The 24638-nt window shown below is 35.2% G+C and overlaps 1 protein-coding gene across 12 annotated transcripts in view; it reads right to left on the reverse strand.

Annotated features, from left to right (window-relative positions):
* The window catches only part of ST7 (suppression of tumorigenicity 7), a 242092-nt gene that overhangs the window by 77834 nt on the left and 139620 nt on the right, over positions 1–24638 (reverse strand). For 8 of the 12 annotated variants that reach the window (XR_005652395.1, XM_039860986.1, XM_039860987.1 and 5 more), the window contains exons 3-9: positions 24299–24458; positions 14568–14622; positions 13816–13931; positions 12399–12474; positions 10148–10216; positions 8163–8317; positions 5890–5987 (exon numbers count right to left, since the gene is read on the reverse strand). Coding sequence is in view for 11 of the 12 variants with exons in the window: in XM_039860986.1 (XP_039716920.1) it covers positions 5890–5987; positions 8163–8317; positions 10148–10216; positions 12399–12474; positions 13816–13931; positions 14568–14622; positions 24299–24458 (729 nt within the window). In the remaining variant the exon portion in view is untranslated. The remainder of the gene's footprint in view (positions 1–5889; positions 5988–8162; positions 8318–10147; positions 10217–12398; positions 12475–13815; positions 13932–14567; positions 14623–24298; positions 24459–24638) is intronic. The other 4 variants (XM_039860988.1, XM_039860989.1, XM_039860997.1 and 1 more) reach the window with 1 other exon arrangement.

Here is a 24638-nt window from a genome sequence, read left to right on the forward strand (position 1 = left end):
TTTTCGTTAGAAGTTCTCCTCTTCACAAATCATTTAAAGGGCACCCTATTACTATTAATACTGTTAAACTAATTCCCAAAGGTCAATTACTCACACACTAGGATACCTCTAATCACCTTACAGTGATATATAATGAACACCTATAATAATTTTCTAAATGGAATTCATTCAAATTTATATTAGTTTAAAAATAAATGGCAGTACTTCTAAGGAAGGTAGAAAATCAGTATAATTAAACAACTATCGAAGTGTCATAATCAACAAGAAGCTGGGAATCAAAGGTCACAGGTACAGAGCTCTAACTGGGAATTTGTATGCCATTGCTCTGATTCACCAATTCAAATATTTTATTAAGTGTGTCTATCTACAAGATACCGTGCAGTATACTAGAAGGGGACATGCAAGAAAAACAAGTATCATATCAGCACTCAAGAAGCTCAAAATCTAGTGGACTTTAACTATCCTTTTGCATGCTTTTAAAATTCATCTCAAAACATCTGTTTCTCTCTGTTCATTTAGCCCTAATCTCTCCTTAATGAAGGGATCAGATGAGTAAGTGATTTGAGATTAAAAACTGAAAATAGGAATAAAAATAATTGTGGGAAAAAAAGAGGTCAGGAGAAAAGGCACTATATTATTTAAAAACTTGTATGTTTTCTTTGGTGAGGGAGGCCCCGCAAAAGATGCTCAGATATTGAGCAGTCCCCTGAAAGCTTAATTCTCACGTGGAAACTTGTGTAAGATACAAAGCAACTCTGCTCAAAATCCTTATGTGATCAGGTATGTACTTGCAGGAGCAAAAAAAAAGGGGGGTGGAGAGATATATAGTGGACCACAAGTGTTGGTTACCTCAGTGAGATGGCATGGTAGGAGTGGAGGGGATATCATAACTTCCTTATCCTGTGACTTGCTACAATAATTATAAATTATTTCTGTAACTTAATAGGACACCTGTGGTCTGTGTGAATTAAAAAAGATACTCTACATAAACTTCTTAGCAAAATGTCTGGCACATAGTAATACCCATTATATAACTTACTGATCACGAAACTGAAAACCCTGAAGATGCTGAAAATGCAGTAAGGATACAAGCCCAGGGATGAAGTAACTGCAGATTCCTCTGGCTAATTTTTACAAAGAGCCATGTCTAAGAACACAAGAAGGATGGTTAGCAGTTATCTTTACTAGCCAGGCTGAGAATGGGTTTGACATAGTCAAAGGCATGTATATAGAGAACATGTCTTCAGCCTACTCGAGTATCTATATTTTGCTTTTATATACGACCTGGTATTGTGGGTTGAATTGTATCCTCTAAAAAGATATACTGAAGTCCTAACTTTTGGCGCCTTTGAATATGACCTCATTTGGAAATAGGGTTTTTATGGATGTAACCAAATTAAGATGAGGTCATCAATCCAATTCTAAATCCAATAAGACTGGTGTCCTTATGAAAACATGGAAATTGGGGCACAGACATACAGATACACAGGGAGAACTGCATGTGAAGACAGAGCAGAGATCAGAGTGATGCACCTACAAGCCAAGGAATGCCAAGGAGATCCTTTCCTGGAGCCTTCAGAGGAAGCAGCCTGCTTGCGCCTGGATTTTAGACTTCTGTTCTCCAGAATTGTTTAAATCGTTTATTTAAGTACCACTCTGTTTGTGGTACTTTCTTAAGAAATGAATATACCTAGTCATAAACAAATCACGAGTTGGTTTTAAGCTAAAATTTTAGATGGGTGAATATTTTAATATCTGTATTTCCCTGTCTATTCTATTTTTTAGCTTTTTTGAAAGTGATCTCAGTCTTTTTAGTTTTATTTTTATCATGAGAAAATAAGAATAACATGCTTATTATAATTTAATATTATATAAATTCATAAAATAAAAAGACGCTACAATCTTACTGTTAACAATTTTCTCTATATTTCAAGGTTGTTTCTTATGCTTATACAGTGGCTCTCAAAGTATGGTCAGGGGGGTCCTAACACCTTTTCAGGGGGTCCTTAGCTCAAAACTATTTTCATAATATGTTTTTTGACTTTTTCACCCTGTCATGCATTTAAACAGGGGCATTCTCACAGGCCACATGTTGGCTGATATCACAACAAACTAAATGCAGAAGCTGATATGAGACTCCAGTTGTCTCCTATTCAGCTGGACATTTAAAAGATTTGCAAAAGTGAAAAACGATGCCACCCTTCTTATAAATTTTTCTGTTTGAAAAACATTATCTTTCGTGAAAATGTTGTGTTAACATGTATTTATAACTGCTATTTTGAAACAATTATTTTTAAAATTCTGTTTTAGTTTCTAAAATGGGAAATGTTAATAGATAAACCACACAAACAAAAGTTTTGGGGTCCTTAGTAATTTTATAAAGGAGTTCGGAGACCAAAACGTTTGAGAACCACTGGTCAATATCAACATCTATTTTTAATTAAAAAAAAAGTAATAAAACTATACCTAATATTTATGTCTTTCCTTTTCATTTAACAATATGTCTTGGACAATAATGATAAGAAAAGCAACACTAAATATATGAAGTCCTGTGCCAAGTGTTTTGCATGGATTATTCCATTTTACCCCCACACCAACCCTATGAAGTAGGTACTCAATTAGCATCCTGGTACTTCTGATGTAGGCAGTTGGTAGACCACACTTTCAGAAATATTTACTAGCTATGTAATCTTAAACAAGACCTATGTTAAGCGTTGTTATGAGAATTAAGAGTTTATATTTCTAAAGCACTTAAAACAATGCCTAGAACACAGTAAACACTATAGAAATGTTAATTTGCATTTAGATGGTATTTAAAACTCTGAGTCTGAATGCAGTCTTCCCTGGTTGTAAACAGAGATAGAAAGAAGGCTCAGGACTGGCCAGGGGACACTTCAAATTTTAGATGTCAGGAAGATGAGGAGAATCTAGCCAAGAAGACTGAGATTTTAGGAGAAGTAAGAGGACATGGTTTCCTGAAATCAACTAAATAAAATATTTTTAGAAGGTTAAATGATCTATGTCAAACGAGAAGACAAGATATTGAAAGAGGCAGAGACAGAGTGAAACAATAATGAGAGGGAATGACTCAGAGGTCCGCAGAAAACTACGAAAAGGTAGGGAAACTGGTGATATCTCACCAAGTAACAGTTTTTTCTTCCTTAACGGATTTCCAGAGAAATTTTTTTAGAGAGTCCATTCTCTACATAGAAGGCTTTCTGACTCTAGCATTTCTATTGCCACTTTAAAATCTGCTCTAGGAAAGTTTCAACCAGGGCATAGGGGAAAAGGATGGCTATGTCTTAATAAAAAATTAGATACTCCTGCCTAAAGGCTTTATCAGCAGGGCTGCCTGGAATCCAGTGTGCTCTTTTATCAGAGGAAGCTTCTCAGCAAGATGGTTTATGTGCATGTTGTTAAAGAAGTGAACCCCTCAGTGAAGTCTCTGTTTATGCATGACCCCGTGACCTGAGAGGAGCCAGGCCCAGCCAACAACTGTCTCCTGCAAGGCTGGGACAGAGACAAGGAGAGGGTTCCTCAGCCTCCCTTCCTCTGTTTGGGTGCCAGGAGTTTCTGAAGGAAAGAGTACTTTCAACATTTCTCTTCAAAACACATCTCCGGCATGTCTGACACTGTCTTTCGTAGGACTATGAAGACAGTAGGGCCTACCTCTACTGGATGCTTTATAAACGCAGACAGAAAGCAACATGTACCAGTATTCTAATAATAAGACTTTTTAGAAAAGTAACACATATAAATACAGATACATGCATACATAAATACTTGTGTACATATATGCAGAAAGAAAAAAGAGATTGCTTGACTGATTCATTCAAGAAAAAGAAATCAGAAATATCCTTATATGCCCATCAGAGAAATGGGCAAGCAAATTAAGGCTTTGTAGAAAAAAATAAGGGAAAAAGTTGTAAGCATGTCTACTATATGCCAAATGTTTTCATATTATCCCATTTCATTCTCCCCACCACTCCCTCAACTACCGTTTTAGGTAAGAATCATTATCCCCAATTAACAGAAGACAAATGAAAAGCCCATAAAAGGGAAGCAAGTTTCTCTGGGTCACGAAGCTAGTGAAAAGGAAAGCTGAATTCACATCTAGGTTTTCTGACTCCCTGCCCGCACTTATTCCACTGCACCCCAGACTTTCTCCCAAGACCTGTATTTGGACTAGGTCTATAAATGGAATTGTAAATATAAAATAATCTCCAACAAAAATCGAACAATAGTAAAGATGTATTGGTTTTATCATATGAAATTTTATATATAATACTAAAAATGATCATCAGAATGAGATCGATAGGAAAAAAACTGAAATTAAAATGATTCAAGTTCATTTTCCTATGAAGTTGCATAAGCATATAATAAAATCGCCAAAATCTGCTCCTCCATTCATGCCTTGTCAAGGTTAAGAACAGAATAAATATGACGCCTTATTAAAGGCTGAGCCAGGTTAAGTTAGAGACATACCCTGTCCTTCATAAAATTCTCAGCTCTTTCAGAACCAAAGGGACGGGTAGTTCCTTCACTATATCAAGGAATGAAATTTCTGCAAGTTAAAAAGTTTGAGGACAAGTTCATGTCTCTGCAGAAATCTCTTTTTCTTAAAATTAGCACTTATATTTTATAACAAACTTTCTTTAAATTCTTCCTGCAACCAAAAAAATGTAATCCTGAGAGATCCCCTTTGTAGTGGCTTTGTCTAAGGAGCAACTATCGCCTTCGGTCAAACAAAATGACTTCAGAGTCTTCCTCCTCTTGTTCCTCTTCGGGTCTGGAGACTACACTGCTACTTAATGGAGCTGCCAGAATCCAAGCATGGGTCTTACTTGGGCCTTCACATCATGCTACAACTTGCAGAAATAACCAGGGGTGAAACTGGTGCAGGCCCCTGCCCTCCACAGAATAACTGGGAATTCACATGAAGAACTGCCCTTCTAGAGACAAACTGAGAAAAGACCCACTAGGTTTACACAGTTGCATTCTCAAATCCAAAAGCTGAGAACTAGACAAGATGCCACTTTTACCTTGCCTTTTGGTTCTTCCATTTTTATAATGGGCAGTTAGTTGCCTAGTCTCCTAATTGGGAAGATAGCAAAGAATGAAATGTTGACAAGAGTTTTCTGAGATTGTTTTTTAAAAAATGGCTTATAAATACAGTTGACACTGGTGTCGATTTCTTTACAGAAAGTATTTCTTACTTTAAAAAAATGTAGAAGTAAAGTTCCTCAACTGGTTTCCCTTAAAACACTATTTTTATTTAAAACTGCATAATAATAACCTCCCTTAGTTCTCTTTCATTTTAAAACTCTATTTCCTCTCTTCTGTTGACTACTTCTAATAAAACATCTTGATTTGAGAAATCTAGCGAAATGCTAGATTATAATAATAAATTTGAGGGTAGCAATTTGACCTATAGTTTATTCAATTCTTCCTAACAATTGCATGCAAAAAATATCAGTTAACTAAAATGGCTGATTTTATTGTTGGCAGCTGGCTACAGCCCCAAAGGTTTAACGATAAGGATATCTATTACGATTTCTTCAATATGCCAGCCACTATACTAAAAGCTTTGCATGTGTTATCTCATTTAATCTTTGTAACAATCCTAAGTAGTAATTAGTATTAATATTTTATTATTATTGTTATCCTCATTTTACAGATTCGGAAACAAGGCACAGAGAAGTTGAGTAACTTGCCCAAGATTACTCATCTAGTAAGTTGGGAGCTAGAGCTGAACCCCCACACAGTCTAGCTCCAATGCCCACATGACCACCACACCATCATTGGCACTCTGCTACATCCATTCAGTGGGCTCTTCCTTCTCTAAGTCAGGTGCATTGCTATTGCTCTCAAACATAAATTCAAACTCACATCTCTCATCATTTTCACTGCTTCCCTGGTCCTCCCGAGTCTTCTGGCACACATTGCTAGCCTTCTTTTGATGTAGACCAAGACATTGGTGTCTCGTCCTGAAAAGGGAGACATAAAACACCAAAATTTAAAAAAATAAGAGCTTTCAGCCGAGCAGCAAGAAGAACTACTGAGGCCCATTTGCCATGCCCTTAAAGGAAACCCCTGGAGAGAAGGCCTGCCCCTTGAATCCTCCTTACTGCCAGGAGCACTGCCAACTTTGCTAGAATGCATACAGAGTATCATCAAAGTACTTAGACTTTCAAAGGTCAAATCATGTGACTGATTACCTAATCCATGCTTTTGAGTTAGGATGTCAAATATTTGGTAAATAAAATCATCTGCCACAAAGTGCTAGGAAAATGAATATACCCACATTGCATGTGGTTTACAAGCAAGAATTCCACATTCTTTAAGTGTGCATGTTTTTGGTGAAGATGCAAGAGGTGAATTTCAGGTTGCATCCTGATGAACTATTTTTTTTTCCTTCTTGACATTAAGTCTGGAGAAGCCTCATCTTGAACTTCTGTTTTATATTATTCTTTCCCTAACACGAGTGACATCATAATCATCTCCAGGTCCCCAAAGCAGTCGATTTTAGATGGCAATATAACACATTCCAGATATGACAATAAAGTATGCAACAAAATGAAAAACTACCCTAGTGTTAGAGAAAGCACTGACAAGCTAAATAGTTATAATAATAGTCACCAAAATGGCTCTTAAAAAGTACATTAACAACTTTTTATCTTAATCTTTTATTTAATTATATGTCTTTTTGGGTATATTTCCAGACCAGTGAGAACATGCATATGCTTAATCCTTAATAAAATTACATGTTTGAGAAAAATATGACACACCTGTTATAGATTAAGTACATGTATAATATGCAGCTATTAAAAGATGTTAAGACTAAAGTCCTAACATTTCGAGTTTTAAACAATGAGAACAAGATGTGTGCTGAAAATCTGCCAAGTGCCTACAAATTATTTTAAAGATGTTATTATATTTTGGGGGTAGATTTAGGCAATAGGTTGAAAAGATTTAATTTACAGAAGAAAAGAAAAAAAGAAAATGTCTTAAATTATACTACAGGTTATGCAATTTTATGTACTAATCCTCATTTAGTTCATGAGATAGACATTTACTAATATGTCTTCAAAATTCATTGTTATACCTATTTTTTAAGAAGCAAGATATAGATGGTGATTACAGTCTTGATTACCACATACTTACTGCAGAATAAAAATAAAAACCTGTGTATTAATGAGTTGTGTGGACCTACTCATGTATACACAAGACACAATGCAAAGATTGCACTGCACCTTAGTCATAGAGACTAATGCACTCAGTTTCAGCACCAAATCCAAGTTTAACACTAAAATTTAATTTTATAATCTCAAATGTGAAGGAGATATGCTCCTCCTCTCCAAGTGGCAGGAAGGAGAGAGGAGGTGAGAGAAATTCTACCTTAAGGAAACAACTCAAAATTAGGATGAATGATGAAAACACTCCCTCTCATGAGAATTGCTAAATTTCTGCTTAAACAACCAACAAACTGACAAGTCGGAGGGCTCGGGGAATTTCAGAAATAACAAATTATCATTCTCCCAAAATACCACTGACTCTCAGTTTAATGCACTAAAGTGAAAGGTCTCATATTAAGGAGTTATCTTAATAAAAGAAGTCATTGTTTTTAATGTAAAAAAGATAAATAATTAGGAACTCATGGCTCTTCCTCTCCGGAAACTAACACTAATGCTTCCTAAATAAGAGCTAAATGCTGAGACAATCACCAATAACTGTTATATTCTTAATTGTCCTCTTTCAATCCATGCCATAGAAGACCCATAAGATAAAACCTTTGTTAACGTTAACACTAATTTAAGGCCTATTTCCAAATTAAGACTTAAAGTTATAAGGCAGAGAAGCAACTGATAAACAGAAATCTGCAAGGATTCTGGGGAGAAAAAAGGTTACCACTAAAGGTTATTACCATTTATTTCTGGAGTTAGGAATCTATGGGCAGAAAAGAGCATCTGAACATTTCTGTAAACAGTACGTTAACTACATATTGTGCTCTCATGGGAAAGAAAACATTAATAAAAGCAAAGAAAGGCAAAAACCAGTATTCCCATCTAGGAGAATCACATTTTGAACTAGCCTGAAAATCTGCTCTGATTAACCACGTTACAATTCTGATCCCCAATGCGGCAACCTGGAGGAAACCTTACTGTGTTGGGCTTCATACTGGGATCCATGATGCTGGAGCTGCTGAGAACGCCGGTAGCAGCCATCTCCAGCCTTCAGGGCCTGCTTAAACAGCTTTTCTGCTTCAGCAATGGTTGTTGCTTCCTCTTCAGCCAAGAGAATATAAGCAGTTGCACACCTGTCCATTCAGATAATAGCCACCATCAATTACAAATTCAAGAACATTGTAATAGCTATAGGAGTGCATGCAGAAGGGCAAGGAGTTAACGCCAAAACATGCAGAGTAGCCAACTGGTTCATGCACCCTTGTGTATAGTTGTTGACACAAAATAATGATACAAAAGAAATGTCTGGATTTTAGCTTGAGAAGTAGGATGCATGGTGTTAGGCGCATGGGGCTCACACATGGATTCCGCCCCTGATTAGTGTGTCACTCAGGGCAAGTTATTACTCTGCCTCCCTGATGGAGAACGACATGGAATCTGTTCAGTATTGTGAAGGTTAAGTAAGGTGATGCATGTAAGTGCTCAGTACAGTAGCCAGCATGTGGCACATGCTCCATAAATGTCAGCTAATGATGGTAATGATAACAGCTGTTCTTAAATATCTCCTTCCACCACTCGAAGTTAGAGAGACTATATATAAGTTGACTTCTGTTTACTAAACATAGAGGATCCTCAAATACAGATTCAGTAAACCAAGTATGTCACTCATTGAAAAAAGCAATGCCTCAACAGTTAGCCCTGATCTTCTGTCAGGGAAGAACACTAGAAGAACCTAGGCAGTGTTATTTCTAAAGAACTCAAATTTTATTCAGCCTCAATAGCAAACAAGAGTTAAATCTCATGCCTTTGACAATAACAGATGACACTTGTTGCTTAGTATATATTAAGCACTGTACCAGGCACTTAACATATATCATCTCATTTAATCTTTTCAACAACCCTCGACGGTAGGAAGCTGGAAAGGATAAGCAGTTAACTAATGAACAGGGGGAACTCTTGGAAATTTAAACCTTCCAAATCATATAAGAACAACCCAACTGCTAAAGAAAGGGAATGTGACAGGGAAACGCTGAGGCCGAGACCACACAGGTCCTCATTCACACAGACCCCTTTGGTTTCCTTCTTCTCCACTACCTCTCTTGTGGTCATTTCCCTAATGAACAGAACCTCCATCAGACCACAAGAGAGAAAATACACAGAAAGCAATACCAAATGTAACTGCAACAGCCAGCTAGGAAAAGGAGGCTGAACTTATGGCTCATGTGAGGTTTCGGGTTACTAGTTAATCTCAGCCTTGAGGAGGGGTCTTGTAAATTCTTTAGTCAATTCCTCTAATTTCAGGCAGGACTGATCGATAGGGCTTTAAACAGAATGTGGTGAGGTAGGGAGAAAAATGCCCAGAAAAAAAGCTGTAAACCAACTATTAGGGAGGGCAGTAGATATGACTTGAAAGAATAGTAATGATACTGAAACTGCCCAGTAATTCACTAATCGGTATCAGGAAGCAATACTTAAGGCTTCAGATGCCGACATATAAACATGGGTCAAGGGTAATGAAGTGAAAATCGAGATTATAATACTGAGTGGTACCTACAGTGTCAGAGGAATTAGCTATAAGATTATAGTTGGTGGGCTGGGAACTCAAGACAGGTTGGGGCTAGCTTGCTTGCTTTATTTATATTTCATATAGTATCTTAGGAGAGGCAGAGTAGCACTAACGGCCAAGAAAACATACATCTATATGAAAACTCATGAGTCTGGGGTAGAAACATGCTAAGAGCTTGTGAGTGAAGGAGAAAGGAAAGAGCAGTAGAAGTGCTAATGGTTGGGGAGTACAGAACAGACTGCTCAGCTCGATGGAAGATACAGATGATGCATCCTTGTCACAACACAATACACATACAGAAGCAAGAAAGTGTGGTGATGGGGGTGTCGACCATCCAGATATCTGCTAGAAGTCTCATTTGGTTAGAAACAGGGCACCCGACAGATTCTTGACTTACTTTGGTAACAATTTTATCTCCCAGATGGTAGAGGAAGCAATTAGGGGAACTTCAACTCTGGACCTAATTCTGACCAAGAAGAAAAAAATAGTTGGTGAAATGAAAATCGATAGGAACATTCAGAGAGAGTTACTATGTCATTTTGGAGTTTGGAGTAATCAAAGAGGGTAAGGCAGACTTCAAAAAATTCAAAGAAAAGAGGCATGATTCAATGGAATGAGAATCAGAAGGGAAAATGGCTTTAGAAGGTTGGGTAGCTACCAAACGTCCAACTGTAACGGCAATCACAATGATCCTCTCGGGAAGGAAAGAGGGGTGACAATTAAGTAACCAATACAGCTGCACAAAGATCTCTCACAAGGTCAGATTTTTAAAGAACATTTGAAAAAAGATGGAAGGAGGGCATGTAATAAAGGACTATAAAAGAGTAGAATAAGCTTGTAAGAATAATGTCAGGAGAGCTAAAACTCCAAATTTGAAGCTTGGAAAACAAAATAAAGACAAAACAAAACAAAATACTAAACACAATCATCTATTTCCTGTTCTTATGTTTAAGACCCTATCACTACCCCCATTTCTCCAAAATCATCACAAAAATAAATAAGCAAAAGAGACAATACAACAACAACAACAACATCAAAACTAGGGAAGTTTATAGTTAGCAGCAGCAGATAATAAAAAGAGAAAGCAAAACTCTCTAACTCCTATTTGTTCCTGGCTTTTCTATTAAGGAGAATGATTGTCAGATTGAAAAAAAGGATAAGAAATTAAAGGATAAGAAATTAAACTCTAAAATGGGTGAAAAGATGTAAGATAGCAAATAACTGGTCTCTTCTAAATGAATTACTGTACTGGGATGGGTAAATCTCAGGAAGCCAACAGATGAAGGCAGGCCAAGAAATTGCTTTCTATGGATAGTTAAGGACTCACAAAGAATGGAGAGGACCCAGAAGATGAGATGATAAACAGTGTATAAATCTTGAAAAAGAGGAAGAAGGCAGGCTTCCCAAACTTTAGAACAGTGATTTGGAAAGATATTCTAATGGATCATTAAAGGGATGGGCTCCAAGCATTTTAAAAAGAAAGTACTGAACACCAGAGCTCGCTTATATTCATTTAGACTGAACAAATCAGTTTGTGCTAGCTTCATTTACTCTAACAGATTTACTATCCATTAAAGATCCATAGGTACAACTGGCATTCTTAAGATCAAAATGGAAAAATATGGGCTGAATCACAGTGTAACTGGTGGCCTAGTAATTGGTTGAACAATACCAGAGGATGACGATTCATGAAGACATGACCCTGGAGGGTGGTTTCTACATGTCATGTCACAGGGATCTATCCCTGACCCTGATAGTTTTATCAGAAACATGGATGACACACAGAAGGCAGGCATATCAAATTTGTAGATGACAAGAAACTGAAAAATAAATATGCTTCATGACAGAATCAGAAACCAAAAAGATAAACGGGTTACAATGGCAGGATTTCCAACTCTGAAGCGACAATTTTTTTCTAAGACCGCTGAAGAAGATTCTGTAACCTTCTTCAGAAAAAATCATAAAATAGTTTAACAATGACCACTTGGCAGGGAGAGTGTCGAGGTGATTCAAGCACCAGATGGGTGGCTGAGCTAAATGACCTTTAAGGTCTCTGCCAGCCCTGAGCTTTTATGACTCCAGCTTCAAGAATCTGTCTCATTTTCTGAGCTCTCCAGAAGAGATTTCCCAGCCCTCCTTGGTAACCCACAAAATGTTTAACAACACTACGGACAGCATTTCCTCTTATCTTTGTCTTGAACTTGAAATATTTTTAAAGTGTAATTTTTTTATCTTATGTTTTTATGTTTTCCCTCAAAAGCAAAAGTTCTATCCAGAAAATGTGATGGCACAGATGAGCATTCTACATCTATGAAAATGTCCCTGTCAGAATATTCTAGACATGTAAAGAAATGTGGTTTGTTTTTGTTTTTTGTTTTTTGTTTTTTTACATATTCACAATATCCCATGGATAGCCCTTGAAGGATTTAACTTAGGGTCATAGCAAAACCACTGAATTGTTCTCTAAAACAGCTAAAACCACCTTCACCTGGATGTCCTTCACAAATTTTTTTATAACCTAAGTCCCCCCTCAAATAATCCTCAGGTTCAAATGCACAGTTTAATATCAGTATCCCATCAATGGTAACTGAATACATTTAGCAAAGAAGGAGATTTCCTTTTTAAGAGCAAGATTTTACCCCACTTACTCATTTATCTCTAAGGCTTCATGAGCTGCAGAAATCCTAGCTTGGGGGTTTCTCTCTCTCCAGGCTTTCTGCATTACTATTTTAGAAAAAGAGAAAAAAAGCAAGTCAATCAATGCACATAACTAGAAGACTCAATACAGGACAATAGTTAAATTAATAGCTTTCAGCTTGAATTATAAGAGAATATTTCACTTACCCAGAGGGTCAGCCCAAACCTCCAAAGCCACACAAACACATTCTAATTTGCTATTCGATTGTCCTTCAATTGCTGATATCAACTCTTTCTTCTGCTCATAAAACTACAGATCTAAGTTTTATAGACTAATCTGTAGTCTATAATCTTAAACACTTAATCTTGATTAAGGTTTCTTAATCAAAAAGAAGTACTCTAATGGAGATTTAATATTTCTTTTGCTCATTAATCTCATTTGTTGTTAAAGAACATATAATATTTTACACATTTTGAGATGACATTACTACTAATCTCTTCTTTCTGCTTAGACACGGCATAATTTCTATTGTTCATTTTCCCTACCACTTGCTACAGGCTCTGGATATTAGAACATTTTAAAACTATTTGAAGAATTAGGACTGGGGTCAGAAAAAAGTGCTTTAGGCTTTTGTTTAACGTGTTCCCAAAGTTTGTTACAAACCCAGTTTTTATATACAGGAGCAATGTGTGAGAATTTTGTGGGAAGCTTGATGCTTGGAATATGTGTTATACTATGATGTTCCACTATGAAAAGAGTACCTTTTTAAAAAGAGTAACAATCTCCTTATTTGTTTTATAAATTTGTATCTTCTAAGTCAGTTTCTTAGGAGTATATATATTCCTTTTCTTAAAGATTTTTCACCTATTTACTTTAAGTCTGATAATATTAAAAATATCAGTAGTATTATTTAGAACTCAAGAAGTGCCAAATGTATTTCAACCAAGTCTTTTCTAGAATGGAAAACAAATATGGATTCCATCAGCCAAGGCCGTGCTCCCTCTCAGTACTAGCAAATTCATAAATAGGCACTTAAATCACTACAAGATGTTCAATAATCATTTGAATTCAATGAATCCCAATTTCTAACTAGAATATCGAGAAGAGATGACTCTTTATTCTATCTCAACCACGGATTTAATTAGCTTCACATAAAATTTATATTTCTTCAAAACTTGTAAATTCAACTTTAGTATTTTTTAAAGTATTTTAAATCATAATGAGGGTACTCATTTCTATATCGATGTCATTGTGATAAAGGCTTTATTTAGATATCAGAATTCTAGGTTCTACTAGTCAATCTCCAATTTAATATTTTATTCATTAGGGTTTTTATAGAGCAAATATTCTAAAAGTAGTAACCTTGATACTTAAAATAGACCAAAAGACCCTCCCACTTGGCAACTAACTACACAATTTTTCCATACTTGCATCTGCAGGACGCAGATGGTCCGAGTCACAAGTAAAGAACGTCTGGTGATCCTGGGCAGAGAGATTCATGTCATAGTAAGTTAGAGGCTCTCGTCCTGTCACCCAAGTGTACCTGTAAAGGTGAAATAAGATGGTCAGACACATTTGAAAGAGGAAAGTTAGCCCTACAAAATATTAGGCTGCATAGGAGTTGAACTATAAACCATTAACTTAGCACTCAAAATGTGCCAATAAAAAAGTATATATATATATAAAATATGTCATCCTATTCTCCCTTTAGGAAGTATATCAGCAGGAAAGATGTAAACATTTTCTCTTATATTTTTATCATAAAATTTTACTAGCACTAACTAATGAAAACCTTCCTTGATTAGTATTAAGATTAGACATTTACCAAAAGCTATGACAATTCTGATTTGCCCAATTACTCTGCAAAATTAAACTTCTGTGGCATCTTTATAACTATGTTCCAGGTAATCTGTAAAATATTTTGATTTTATAATATATAATGAAAAGAATAAATGTTAATAGAAAATTTCTAAAAATTACACATTTTTGTACATTATCCCAATTCAATGCTAAAATATTTATAAAGTGGAAAAAGCAAAACATTTGAGGATAGTATCAAAAAATGGAAGCACTAAACAGCCTCTTACAATGACCCCTAAATGAACCAGCAAAAACATTTGCTGCTGTCTTTGCTCTTTGAACTAGACCTATTTGTTTCCCAAGCTGTCAAAATGCTTACCGATTATATTCAGCGCCCCGAAATAAATTTAGTGGATTTCGCCATACTTTGCATTCTGAAACAAAGAGAAATATGAAAATGTTACACATAGTTCAGAGACACTACAAGCTAATTAATTCAACAAAAAACCCTTCCTGGCTATTTGATAAGATAATTTTATTCTCTATCCTCTACATGGGAAGCAATGTAGAAAAACTCTGGGTGGTTAATCAGGAAATGTAGCTCAGGCAACAGGACTTTGGAAAGTTTCGCCTAATCTCTCTGGGCCCAGGTTTCCTCATTTATTAAATCAAGGCACATGCCAAAATCCGCTAATTCATAACTTCTACAGTCATTTCAAGAGGTCTAAACAAATTCTATGCATTTACTTCTAAAATTATAGGTATATGATATGGGTAGAAGTAAATTTACTTTCTGTTACTTTAAAATATATCTTCCAATAATTTCATACATGACAAGCTAAACTTAAGCTCTATAGTATAATATGCAATGATATGGATTCTTAATTAGGGTCTATGTTAATATTGATTTTTCAATAATTCACCAAAATGCTTTTACATTGCCATAAGGGAGTGATAAGAAAATTTATAAAGCTGCCATTATTGTAGGAAGAAATGCTATGAAAATAATTGGTTTTAAAGCATTTAAAATTGTTTATTTATGCAGATACATGTATTACTCATCATACTAATATCATGTTAGCAGGTACTAATAGATTACACATCTTTGTTATACAAGGACCATAGAAATTTAGAACCACAGGACTTTACCTTAGAAAGGTCAATTAGCTTTTAAAAGAGTGTTATGTAGTGTGTGACTAATAAGCTACAATTCTTTTCAAACAGCCTATGATTAAGACTTTCTACTGATTCAGACTACTACATTTCTTCAGATGAATAATGTTTTATTAGAAAATAAAATCAGTTAACAGTACTTAAAACATCAATGTGTGTGTAGTCAGCCAAAAAACACACCCAGAGACATATACACACAAAAGTGAACAATTATTGTAGAAATCAAAAGAATATAATAGGCCATGGGTGATTCATTAAGATTCTACTTTCAGTTCTGTTACATTCAATATCCATCCTTCCACCCACCCAGTTGCCCAGCCATCCAGTCACCCAGCCATCCAGCCACTTGGCCATTCAGTCATTTGTCCAATGAGTACTGAGCACCCAGTTTGGGAAACAAACAAGTAAACCATCAGTTAAAATACAGTGTGAAAACAGAGAACATAAAACACTGTGGAAACACTGTGTAGTTTCAATAAATATTTGTTAAAATAGTGAATAAAGTTGTACATATAACAGGAAAACATTTTTATTTAAAAAAGATAAATTTATCTTTAAATTAGGGCAGGATCTCACTTAAAATCTGCTCAATGTTTATAAACAATGGCTCTAAGTTTTTGTCATTTAGCTTAACTTGTCATTTAGGAAATGACCTTTGCTCAGAGTTCAATATCTTTGAATTTTATTCTTGAGAAAGTGAAATTCAGTGGCTGTCATTTCATGTGGCACTAACAAGAAAATTATGCCTTCCTTAAATGATTACTTTTCTTCCAGAAATAAAGCCCCTCAGGTGTCCCTAAAGCACTCCAGATCATGGCTTGAATCACAGTTGCAAGCCAAACAACCATAATCGCTGTTCTTATGGATATTATAACTCTTAGGTCCTTACCACTCCCAATCCCTCCTCAGAGGATGTTGTTCAAGATTAAAGTGCTCATCTTAAAGCTTAATGAATTTTGCAAGCTTTGAATTTAGCACACAATAAACATGCACACAGATTTATGTACAAAGGATGCTCATGGTGGCATAATTTTTAATAAAACAGGAACATTTGGGGAAGAACATGCCTCTCCCCCACTGAATTTCATGTGAAATATTAGTAAAAAAGTTATGGTAAATAATTTGTCTCCAACAAATATAATATTATATTGCTTGGAAGGATAAGCATCATTCAAATATCAATAGACAAATTACAAAGTAAATTTCATCCAATTAAATTTTCAATCCAATTTTATATATTGGATGCGAATGAAATTATTTCCAAATTAAAAAAAAAGAGAGAGAGAAATGGTGTGTATAACCTAAAGTATTATTGAGCAGCACTGAAGATGCTCTTTATTTCAAGTGTCACAATATAGCCAGCAGGGGGTGCTACAAACATTTTGAAATTTTGTTTTTATAACTTCTATTAGAGAAATGAACTTTAAAAAAAAAAAGAATTAAGAAGTACAAATTGCCAATTATATAGTCACAAGTATACTTTGCTATATGCAAAGTATAGTATAGGGAATATAGTCAATAATATTGTAATAACTATGTATGGTGTCAAGATGGGTACTAGATTTATCAGGGGGATCACCTCCTAAGGTATATAAATGTCTAATCACATATTGTATGTCAACTGTAATTAAAAAATAAATTTAAAAAAAAGGAATAGTAATATAATTAACCAAAACCAAGAACTTTGGAAAGGGAGACTGGCACAGTCTTTTCACCTTTCATAAAAAAAAAAAAAAAAAAAAAAAAAAAAAAAAAGTCAATAATATTAAACTGAAATAGCAATAAAAAAATCAAACAACAAATGAAAAAAATCATTGTTAACATTAGTGTCATACATGTGGTCAGTACTCGGTTTCTTCAGCTATCTCTGAAACTTAGAAATGAGAATCTAAGTAATTGTAACAGATGCGAAATGTTCTGAGTGAGAAAAAACATGATGAAAAAATAAATAAGAAATGTCTTCATTAGCTGTACCCTTCAAACTGAGGGTACAAGGCAGATATAATTTTCCTTTAAGAAATAACCAACATAGAAGTCAAATATGAACACATGTCAAATTTCACTTCAAATTAGGTCATACCTACATGAATTTCTTTTTTGCTGCTCTGTTTCATAAGCTTATCTTTATTACAAAATCTCTTAGTCTGGAATCACTCTAGAGAACATACACCATAAATATCAGACTGATGGTTTCGTGATATGGACAAAGGTTGTAAATGCCAAACATATTAGAATGTGAAGATTTAAGTCAAGAAATTAAACTCAGGTCTCCAGAGGGTACAAGTTTTTCCACGTGAGGTCCAGTTTCTTACCTTATTTGTGCCTTGAGGACTAAATTCTTATTTCAAAAGGAATTTTCCATTCTCCATTAATAACAACAATTTCAGTGCTCTTTAGAAGCGCTCAAAGTTGACTGGGACTCCGTCAAGGGCTTGCTCACGTCATTAATAGTTTCAGTTAAAAATATGCCTGATACAATAAACAAACTCTCTGTGGTTCGAGTCTCTGACCCCAAATGCTGACAGAAATGTTCATACCTCAGCACGCAGGCAAGAATGCAATTCAAGAGAAAGAGTAGTATAATAATGGAATAGCACTTCTTTAGTTCTCAACAATTGCAGAACAGATTCCCACCTTTGTCATAATAGGATGATTATTAGTTTCTATGTGATAGACAAAGATCATTAAAAAAAAAAAAAAAAGCTTATTGACACCAAGGACTTGTAAAATCAGGCTCCAATCTTTTCTTCAGTCACCCCTCTCACCATTCCTACTAAAACTTTCCATCTCAGTGATCCTCATTTCATGCCTTTTCTTACTCGGTTACTCCTCTAGAATGCCCACCCATCACTCGTAAGACTGTGTGGTTTAAACATGTTAGAGCTATAATGTATTAGTCCCTGCACTACGCCCTGGGTTACAAAAAGAGATATAGGTTACAACTGACCTAGAGGAGCCAATAGCCATGGCAGAAAAGTGAAAAGGACATTGAGCTATTATCTGGCATCAGACTGAAGAAGCTCTATAAAAGGAATAAATATTCTGAGAGAACTGCAGACTTTCCCTTTGTCATAGTCCTCAAAGAAAAAAGAACTTAATTCTAAGAAAAAAAGCAGTCACCAGTGTCACATGGCTTTTAATCACATGAAAGAAAATATTATTCTACGTCTAACTTATTTAACTCCAAAAACTTTTTTTCCCTAAAATTAAAAAAATATATAGAATTCCCACTCCTGGGGCCCTCAAATATATAAATTACTAATTCTAGCCTAGGAAAATTTCTTATGCTAAAAAGTTACCACCTCTCCCCAGAATCTAAAATCTGATAATGATGGTAATATTATTATTACAAACAACAGCACTAGCAACTTTTGTTGTAGTTATAAGCTTGATTTTCATTGAGCCTTCTTCCCACAAAGGGGCTTAAAAGCTCAAGTCATCTATATCCCTTACATAAGTTAATGAGGGGCATATAGTAGGCCCTTTTTACAGAAGTAAAGAGTAAAGCATAGAAAAGCTACATAATTTACTCAAGGTTCATATTAATTGAGATTAAGGCCTGGTATCGAGACTGCCCAACAATTATGCACTACATGCAACAGACACGTTACCTTGCAACATCCTGTTTTAAAAATCTTGTGCTTTCATCAATTAAATTTTCCATGAAAGAAATAGTTTTGAAAATTCCTCTGGAGAAATGTTAGGCACTTTTTAACAGCACTTTTAAACATTTTAGTTCCAAAGTACAACAGAAAAAGGCCCCAACTAAAGTTTCATCATATGTATCAGAACAATCAAGATTAATCCCAACCAGTCAGTTTCTGACATGTGATTCTATGTCTTTATTACCTTTTATATCTCAGAAATGAACATCATATAGATTAATTTTAAGCATTCATTAAGAGTAACAAAATATCCACTTTCTTAAATAATTAAGCTTTGTTTTCAAAAATAACTTTTTGAAATAACTATTGTAAAAAATATTATTGGAAGGCACAAAGTAACATGTAGGTAGCTTTTAACTCAACAAATATGTTACTCCCTCAAATCCTTTTATAAAATGAGAAAAGGTGTAAATAATTAAGAGTTTTAAAACCATTGTTGGTGATTTGCTTTATTCAAGATACTGTATTACTTTCTTCAAGAATACTGCCAAGATGGTTAAATCTTTAATTGCATCTCTCATACATTTTTCATTGGTCATTTCTGACCTAAATCAATCAACTCTACCAAACAGTGTAGAAACTGTGAAATAAGTTTGTTAAGTAAATGCTCACCAGGTACTAAAACTGTTTTAGGCATTTTCACCATTCAACTGGAAATCTAATCTATACTGGAACACAAATTTTAGTGGCAAAAGATTTTAAAAGATGGAATAAGCATTAGCTCAGAGAATCATTTTCAATACATACTTGGATTTGCCAACTACAAATTGGGTTTGCCCTGATTGAGACTATTAGAGAGCGATTCCACGGGTCCTTGACGTGTCAGTTTGCATTTCTGCTGAAGGATGTATTTGAAACGCAGGCACTGAAAGGCTCGAGTATACAGTGCGTCACTGAGCTAGTGAATAAGCCTCACTGAACCCTTAGCCATATCTCCATGTGGCAGTGCCAATCTTCCCATCATATTCATAGAGAAGTCAGTTCACCTGAAGGACACTGCCAAATGGTTGTCCTCTGACTTGATATTTCTGCATAACCTCATTTAATCCTCAGACCACTCTATGAAGTAGATAAGATCATTATTTCCATGTGTACAAATTAAGATATTAAGGAAAGTTAACGTGGATGGCTCAAAGTCACAAGACTAGGGCCACATCTGTCTGACCCCAGAGCCGGAGCTCTCAACCATCGCCAACCCTGCCACCGAGCTATTTCTAAAGTGTTTGGCTAGCGTTACTTCAGAAATAATGTTACATACTGTACTACAGGGTTTTAATAAAATTATTTATTGTAACTGCTAAATAATTACATCAGTCTTGAGTTTATAGACCCAATAGAGGATCTGGACTAAATTTTTCAGTTAGTGCTTAAGACCTTGGACTCTGAAGTGAGACCACCCAGGTTAGCAGCCATGTGGTCTAGGGAAGATAACTTTCCTGTGCCTCAGCTTCCTCAACCATAAAATAGGTATAATAATAGTATCTGCTTCATGGAGTTACTGTGAGGATTAAATGAGATAATGCACATAAAGATGACAGTAGGCACTGTTAGTTATTATTATTAGAACTATATGGCTTTCTATAGGGAAAATCATTTCCTCTGGTGTTATGAGAATTCAAGGATCCACAAAGGTCTTTGTTTGGATATATATTTTTGCACTCTCCCTGAATTTCTTCATCTCCATGCTTTTCTTTAACTTGTTATCTGTATTTAATCAGTGCTTGAACTGCCTCTAGCAATGTAATGAACATTAACTTAGAATTCATGGTGAAATTCTTTTTTAAAGTTTTTTATAAATGATATAAAATATATATGTATGTATATCTTATATAGATTAAATGAGATTAAAATGAGATGAGTTGCAACAGAAAGCAAAATGACTATAACCAGAGTTTGCCTAAAAATCCAATTCTATGCAAAAGGCTATTAAAATGTCTCAGAGAATTTAAACTTAACTTTGGCAATGATACATCTCACATGATGGAACACCGTGCACTTTTCCAAATATCTTGAAAAAACTGAACGCAGCAAACCTTGTCTTTATGGCATCTTATTTGAGAACAGGGCAAATTATCAAACAGATGTTTCCATAAACCCAAATTTAGAATGTTACTGGGGCCTGAGAATCCATTCCCTTAAGCCAGGGAGAAGTTGGCCACGTTTTACATCCCTGTGCATCATCAACTCAAAAGCTAAGTTGAATTAAGAAATGACAACAAGAAACATGGTGACATGGCAAATAAATCAACAGGGTTTATTAGAAACTGTATATTTGTGAGAAAAATTGCAGTTTAGTTCCCAAATAAAGCAAAACAATTGAAATGTTCATAAATGTTAACCTAAGTCAAAGTTTAGATAGTTTAGATAGTTAAGTTTAGATAGTTAAGAAAGTGTATAATTAACTACATTTCTCCTCTGGCCCACAGATAAGGATCACTGCACATTTTAACAGGGTCTGCACTCAGGCCAATCTGCACAGATGCAAAAGTTAAACAACTATATGAACAGTCTGCCCTGTAACAATCACAACCTCTCACTCTCCATTCCCCGGACCCCATATTATTCTTAGGTAGGCTGGGTCTTTTAGCTTTTAATCGAAACATATGATTCTTTAAGGAAAGAGCTACACTATGAGTTTTCATATAGACCAATGTTTATAACTGGTATTTTCAGTTTATTTTTAGCTTTTTCAATGATATTCTCAAACAAGCAATGTCATTAAAGTGCCTTTGCCAATGTTCATGGGACTTCATTAGCCATGTTGTAGTTCACGTAAGATTCAGCAAAGAACTGTCTTATGATGCTCCAAGAAAATCAATAGATTCACCCTTTGCTTTAAGGCGACAATCATTTTATTATTATTAAGTTAATAGGAATTTTTAAACAAATTCCTCTATTTTAAGAAAATTTTTTGATTACCCTCAGTTTTTTTTTCTTTTATCTTTATAGTTAGCTAAAACCAAACTATGAAATAGAAAGTGATTAAGGGTAGAGATAAACACAAAGTACTTTTATAATATTTTTATGACTAAAAAATAAAAACCACCATAATAAAAAAGAAGTGGAAAATGGTATTAGCCTCATGGCATCCGGTATTTCCATACTAACATAGGTGTTTGTTGGGCTGATTTCACCAAATAGTAGCAACCCAAATGTTAAGAAGTAGACAGATTGAGCCCTAAAGATACTTAGGATAATTTCCATTTGTTTAAATGTAACTATTTGAACATTGCTATGAGGTCAGATAATAAATGCTATATCTATTATAATTAGAAATGAATAGAAATACTCATGCATAGTAGCAGACATTCAGCAAAAACTAGGGGAATTGAATTAATAATATTTAAAAGCTCAGTCTTAGCCAAGTAAAAACTCAGTACAAATAAAACTGGGAATTTCCATGATTATGATAGTTGACTATATTTTTATAAAGGGTATTCAGTGAATAAAGCTTACTCAAGGCATCCACAAAGAGAGACGGCAAAATAACAGTGACAATTAGAAGAACATGAGCTCTTCACTGCATTAAGGAATGATGTCAAGAGATTTAAATTGAGTAGAGAGTGAGAGAATTTCAATGAAAATAAAAATGTATTCGCAATAAAGAATGGCCTCAAATGAGGCTGCTTTCTGTTTTCAATCTGTTAATTTTCTACAATGTTCTGTATCATTCAAAGACTACAGTAATCAGACAAGAGCACTTTTAATCTGTGGGATCTTCACAGCAGATGCCAATTAACCACAACTGCTTATGTGATGATGACTGAATGATTAAGATTCCTCATTAACATAATATGCCACACTCATGAGAGTAGCTGGTTAAAATCATGGTTCACTTTGCTCAGTTCTTTTTCTGTTTCTTTCACAAAGTAGATGAGTTTACAAAGTCCCAGATGATTTTGTTACCTGAGTGATGACATCGCTCACATGTGTACCCTTTAGGATACAATAAATGTGTACTTAGAGGTATCCATTGCCACTCATGGCTGGCTGGCAAAGGGTGTATTAAAAGAGCATTTAAACAACATCAGGAATAAAAGATATACACAGTGTTCCTTGATGCTTATCACTTGGCCGGACAGTTATGAAACGTGAACTGAGTTATTCTAGGGAAGAAGAAAAAACCATCTAACTTAGCTTTTTAATTTCTTCTTCATCCTTTAAGTCTCAGAATTGGTGCTCTCTCCTTTAAGAGGCAAATGACTTCCTCCAGCTCTGTCGGGAGCCCTTCTGTTGTTCTCCACAGCACTGTGTGTTTTCCTCAGTCAGAGCATTTATCACTTTGTCTCTTTCGGTAGACATGGGAGTTCCATGGGGACAAGGACTTTGGCTTTTTTTTAAATCATGAAATTCTTAAGAACCTGTACAAGGCCAGGTTCATATTAGGGACTTAGGAAATGTTTACCGAGTTGATAAAGAGACTCAGCTAGAAAATTATATTCTTCCCTCTTCTTTTATAGGTGGAGAAAGCACTGGCCTTGCATGTGCTCATTCATTCATTCACTGAGTTTCAATGATGTAGCAGACACTGCAAATGCTACTGTAAAAATGCTACTGTAATGAGCAGTAAGTTTAAAAATTACAGTGCAAGTTGATAAATGTTGCTAAAGACAAAAATAGTGAGAGTCAATGAAGGTGGAGAGACGTACAACCCATCAAAGAAGGTTACTTCCCAGGAAGTAACATTTGAGTTGGGTTGTAAAAGATGAGCCAACATGGGAAAGAGGGAGACAGACTTCTAGGCAGAGGATCTTGAGAAAATATGGCATATTCAAGAAATGAAAAGGAGAGGGACTGGATTGTGACAGAAGCCAAGGTTGGCAAAATAAGTAAGAAGCAGCTTACACTATGCTAAGGAACCTGGGCTTTATTTTCAGTGGCTCGAGAACCAATGAAGCCTTTTAAGCAGAGGAGCCATGTGATCTGCTCTAGTCAGACATAGATTCTGTAATTAGCATGGAAGAGAATGAATACATTCAACAATGTCTGAGAAACCTGGGACAAGGAGGCTGGAGACTCAAGGTGGAAACAGCGGCCTAAATGATCATTAGCTAAATTAAATGAAAGAAAAAAATTAAACAAGATAAACGTTTCCTTTTCCCAGGAGGCTGACACTCTACTTCTCTGGGAGAAAGTGTCAACTGCTTGGGAAAATGAACTGCAATTTTCTCTGAGTCTAAATTTAAATAACAACACTCTTACTGTCATATGGTCATAATAATTTAGTAAGGGTAAGCAAATAATGTTGCAAAAACAGAAAGACTCTCCATACCTGAGACGCTTTGCCTATTGGCATCTGAGTCCCCATTACTGGAGTTAGAATTGTTGGAGGAGTTGTTGTCAGCCCCTCCCAGAAGGGGGCGCAAGTGGCTTACTGAGACTTGCTCAATGAATGATGTCCCATACTTGCGAAAATACCACCATTCAAATATCTAGAACAGAAAAACAATAAGCGTGATTATGGTCCTTGTTACTGTTTATGATTGTGTACACATGCCTATAAAATATGTTACATTTACTAATTATATCTACCTTAAATATTTAAGCAATTTTTATTTCAAAAAAAACGTTTAATTTATTCTAAAAATTTAAGAATTTAATAAATTAAAACA

Source organism: Pteropus medius, unplaced genomic scaffold (genome assembly GCF_902729225.1).
Source record: "Pteropus medius unplaced genomic scaffold, Ma_sr-lr_union100, whole genome shotgun sequence".
Lineage (NCBI taxonomy): Eukaryota > Metazoa > Chordata > Mammalia > Chiroptera > Pteropodidae > Pteropus > Pteropus medius.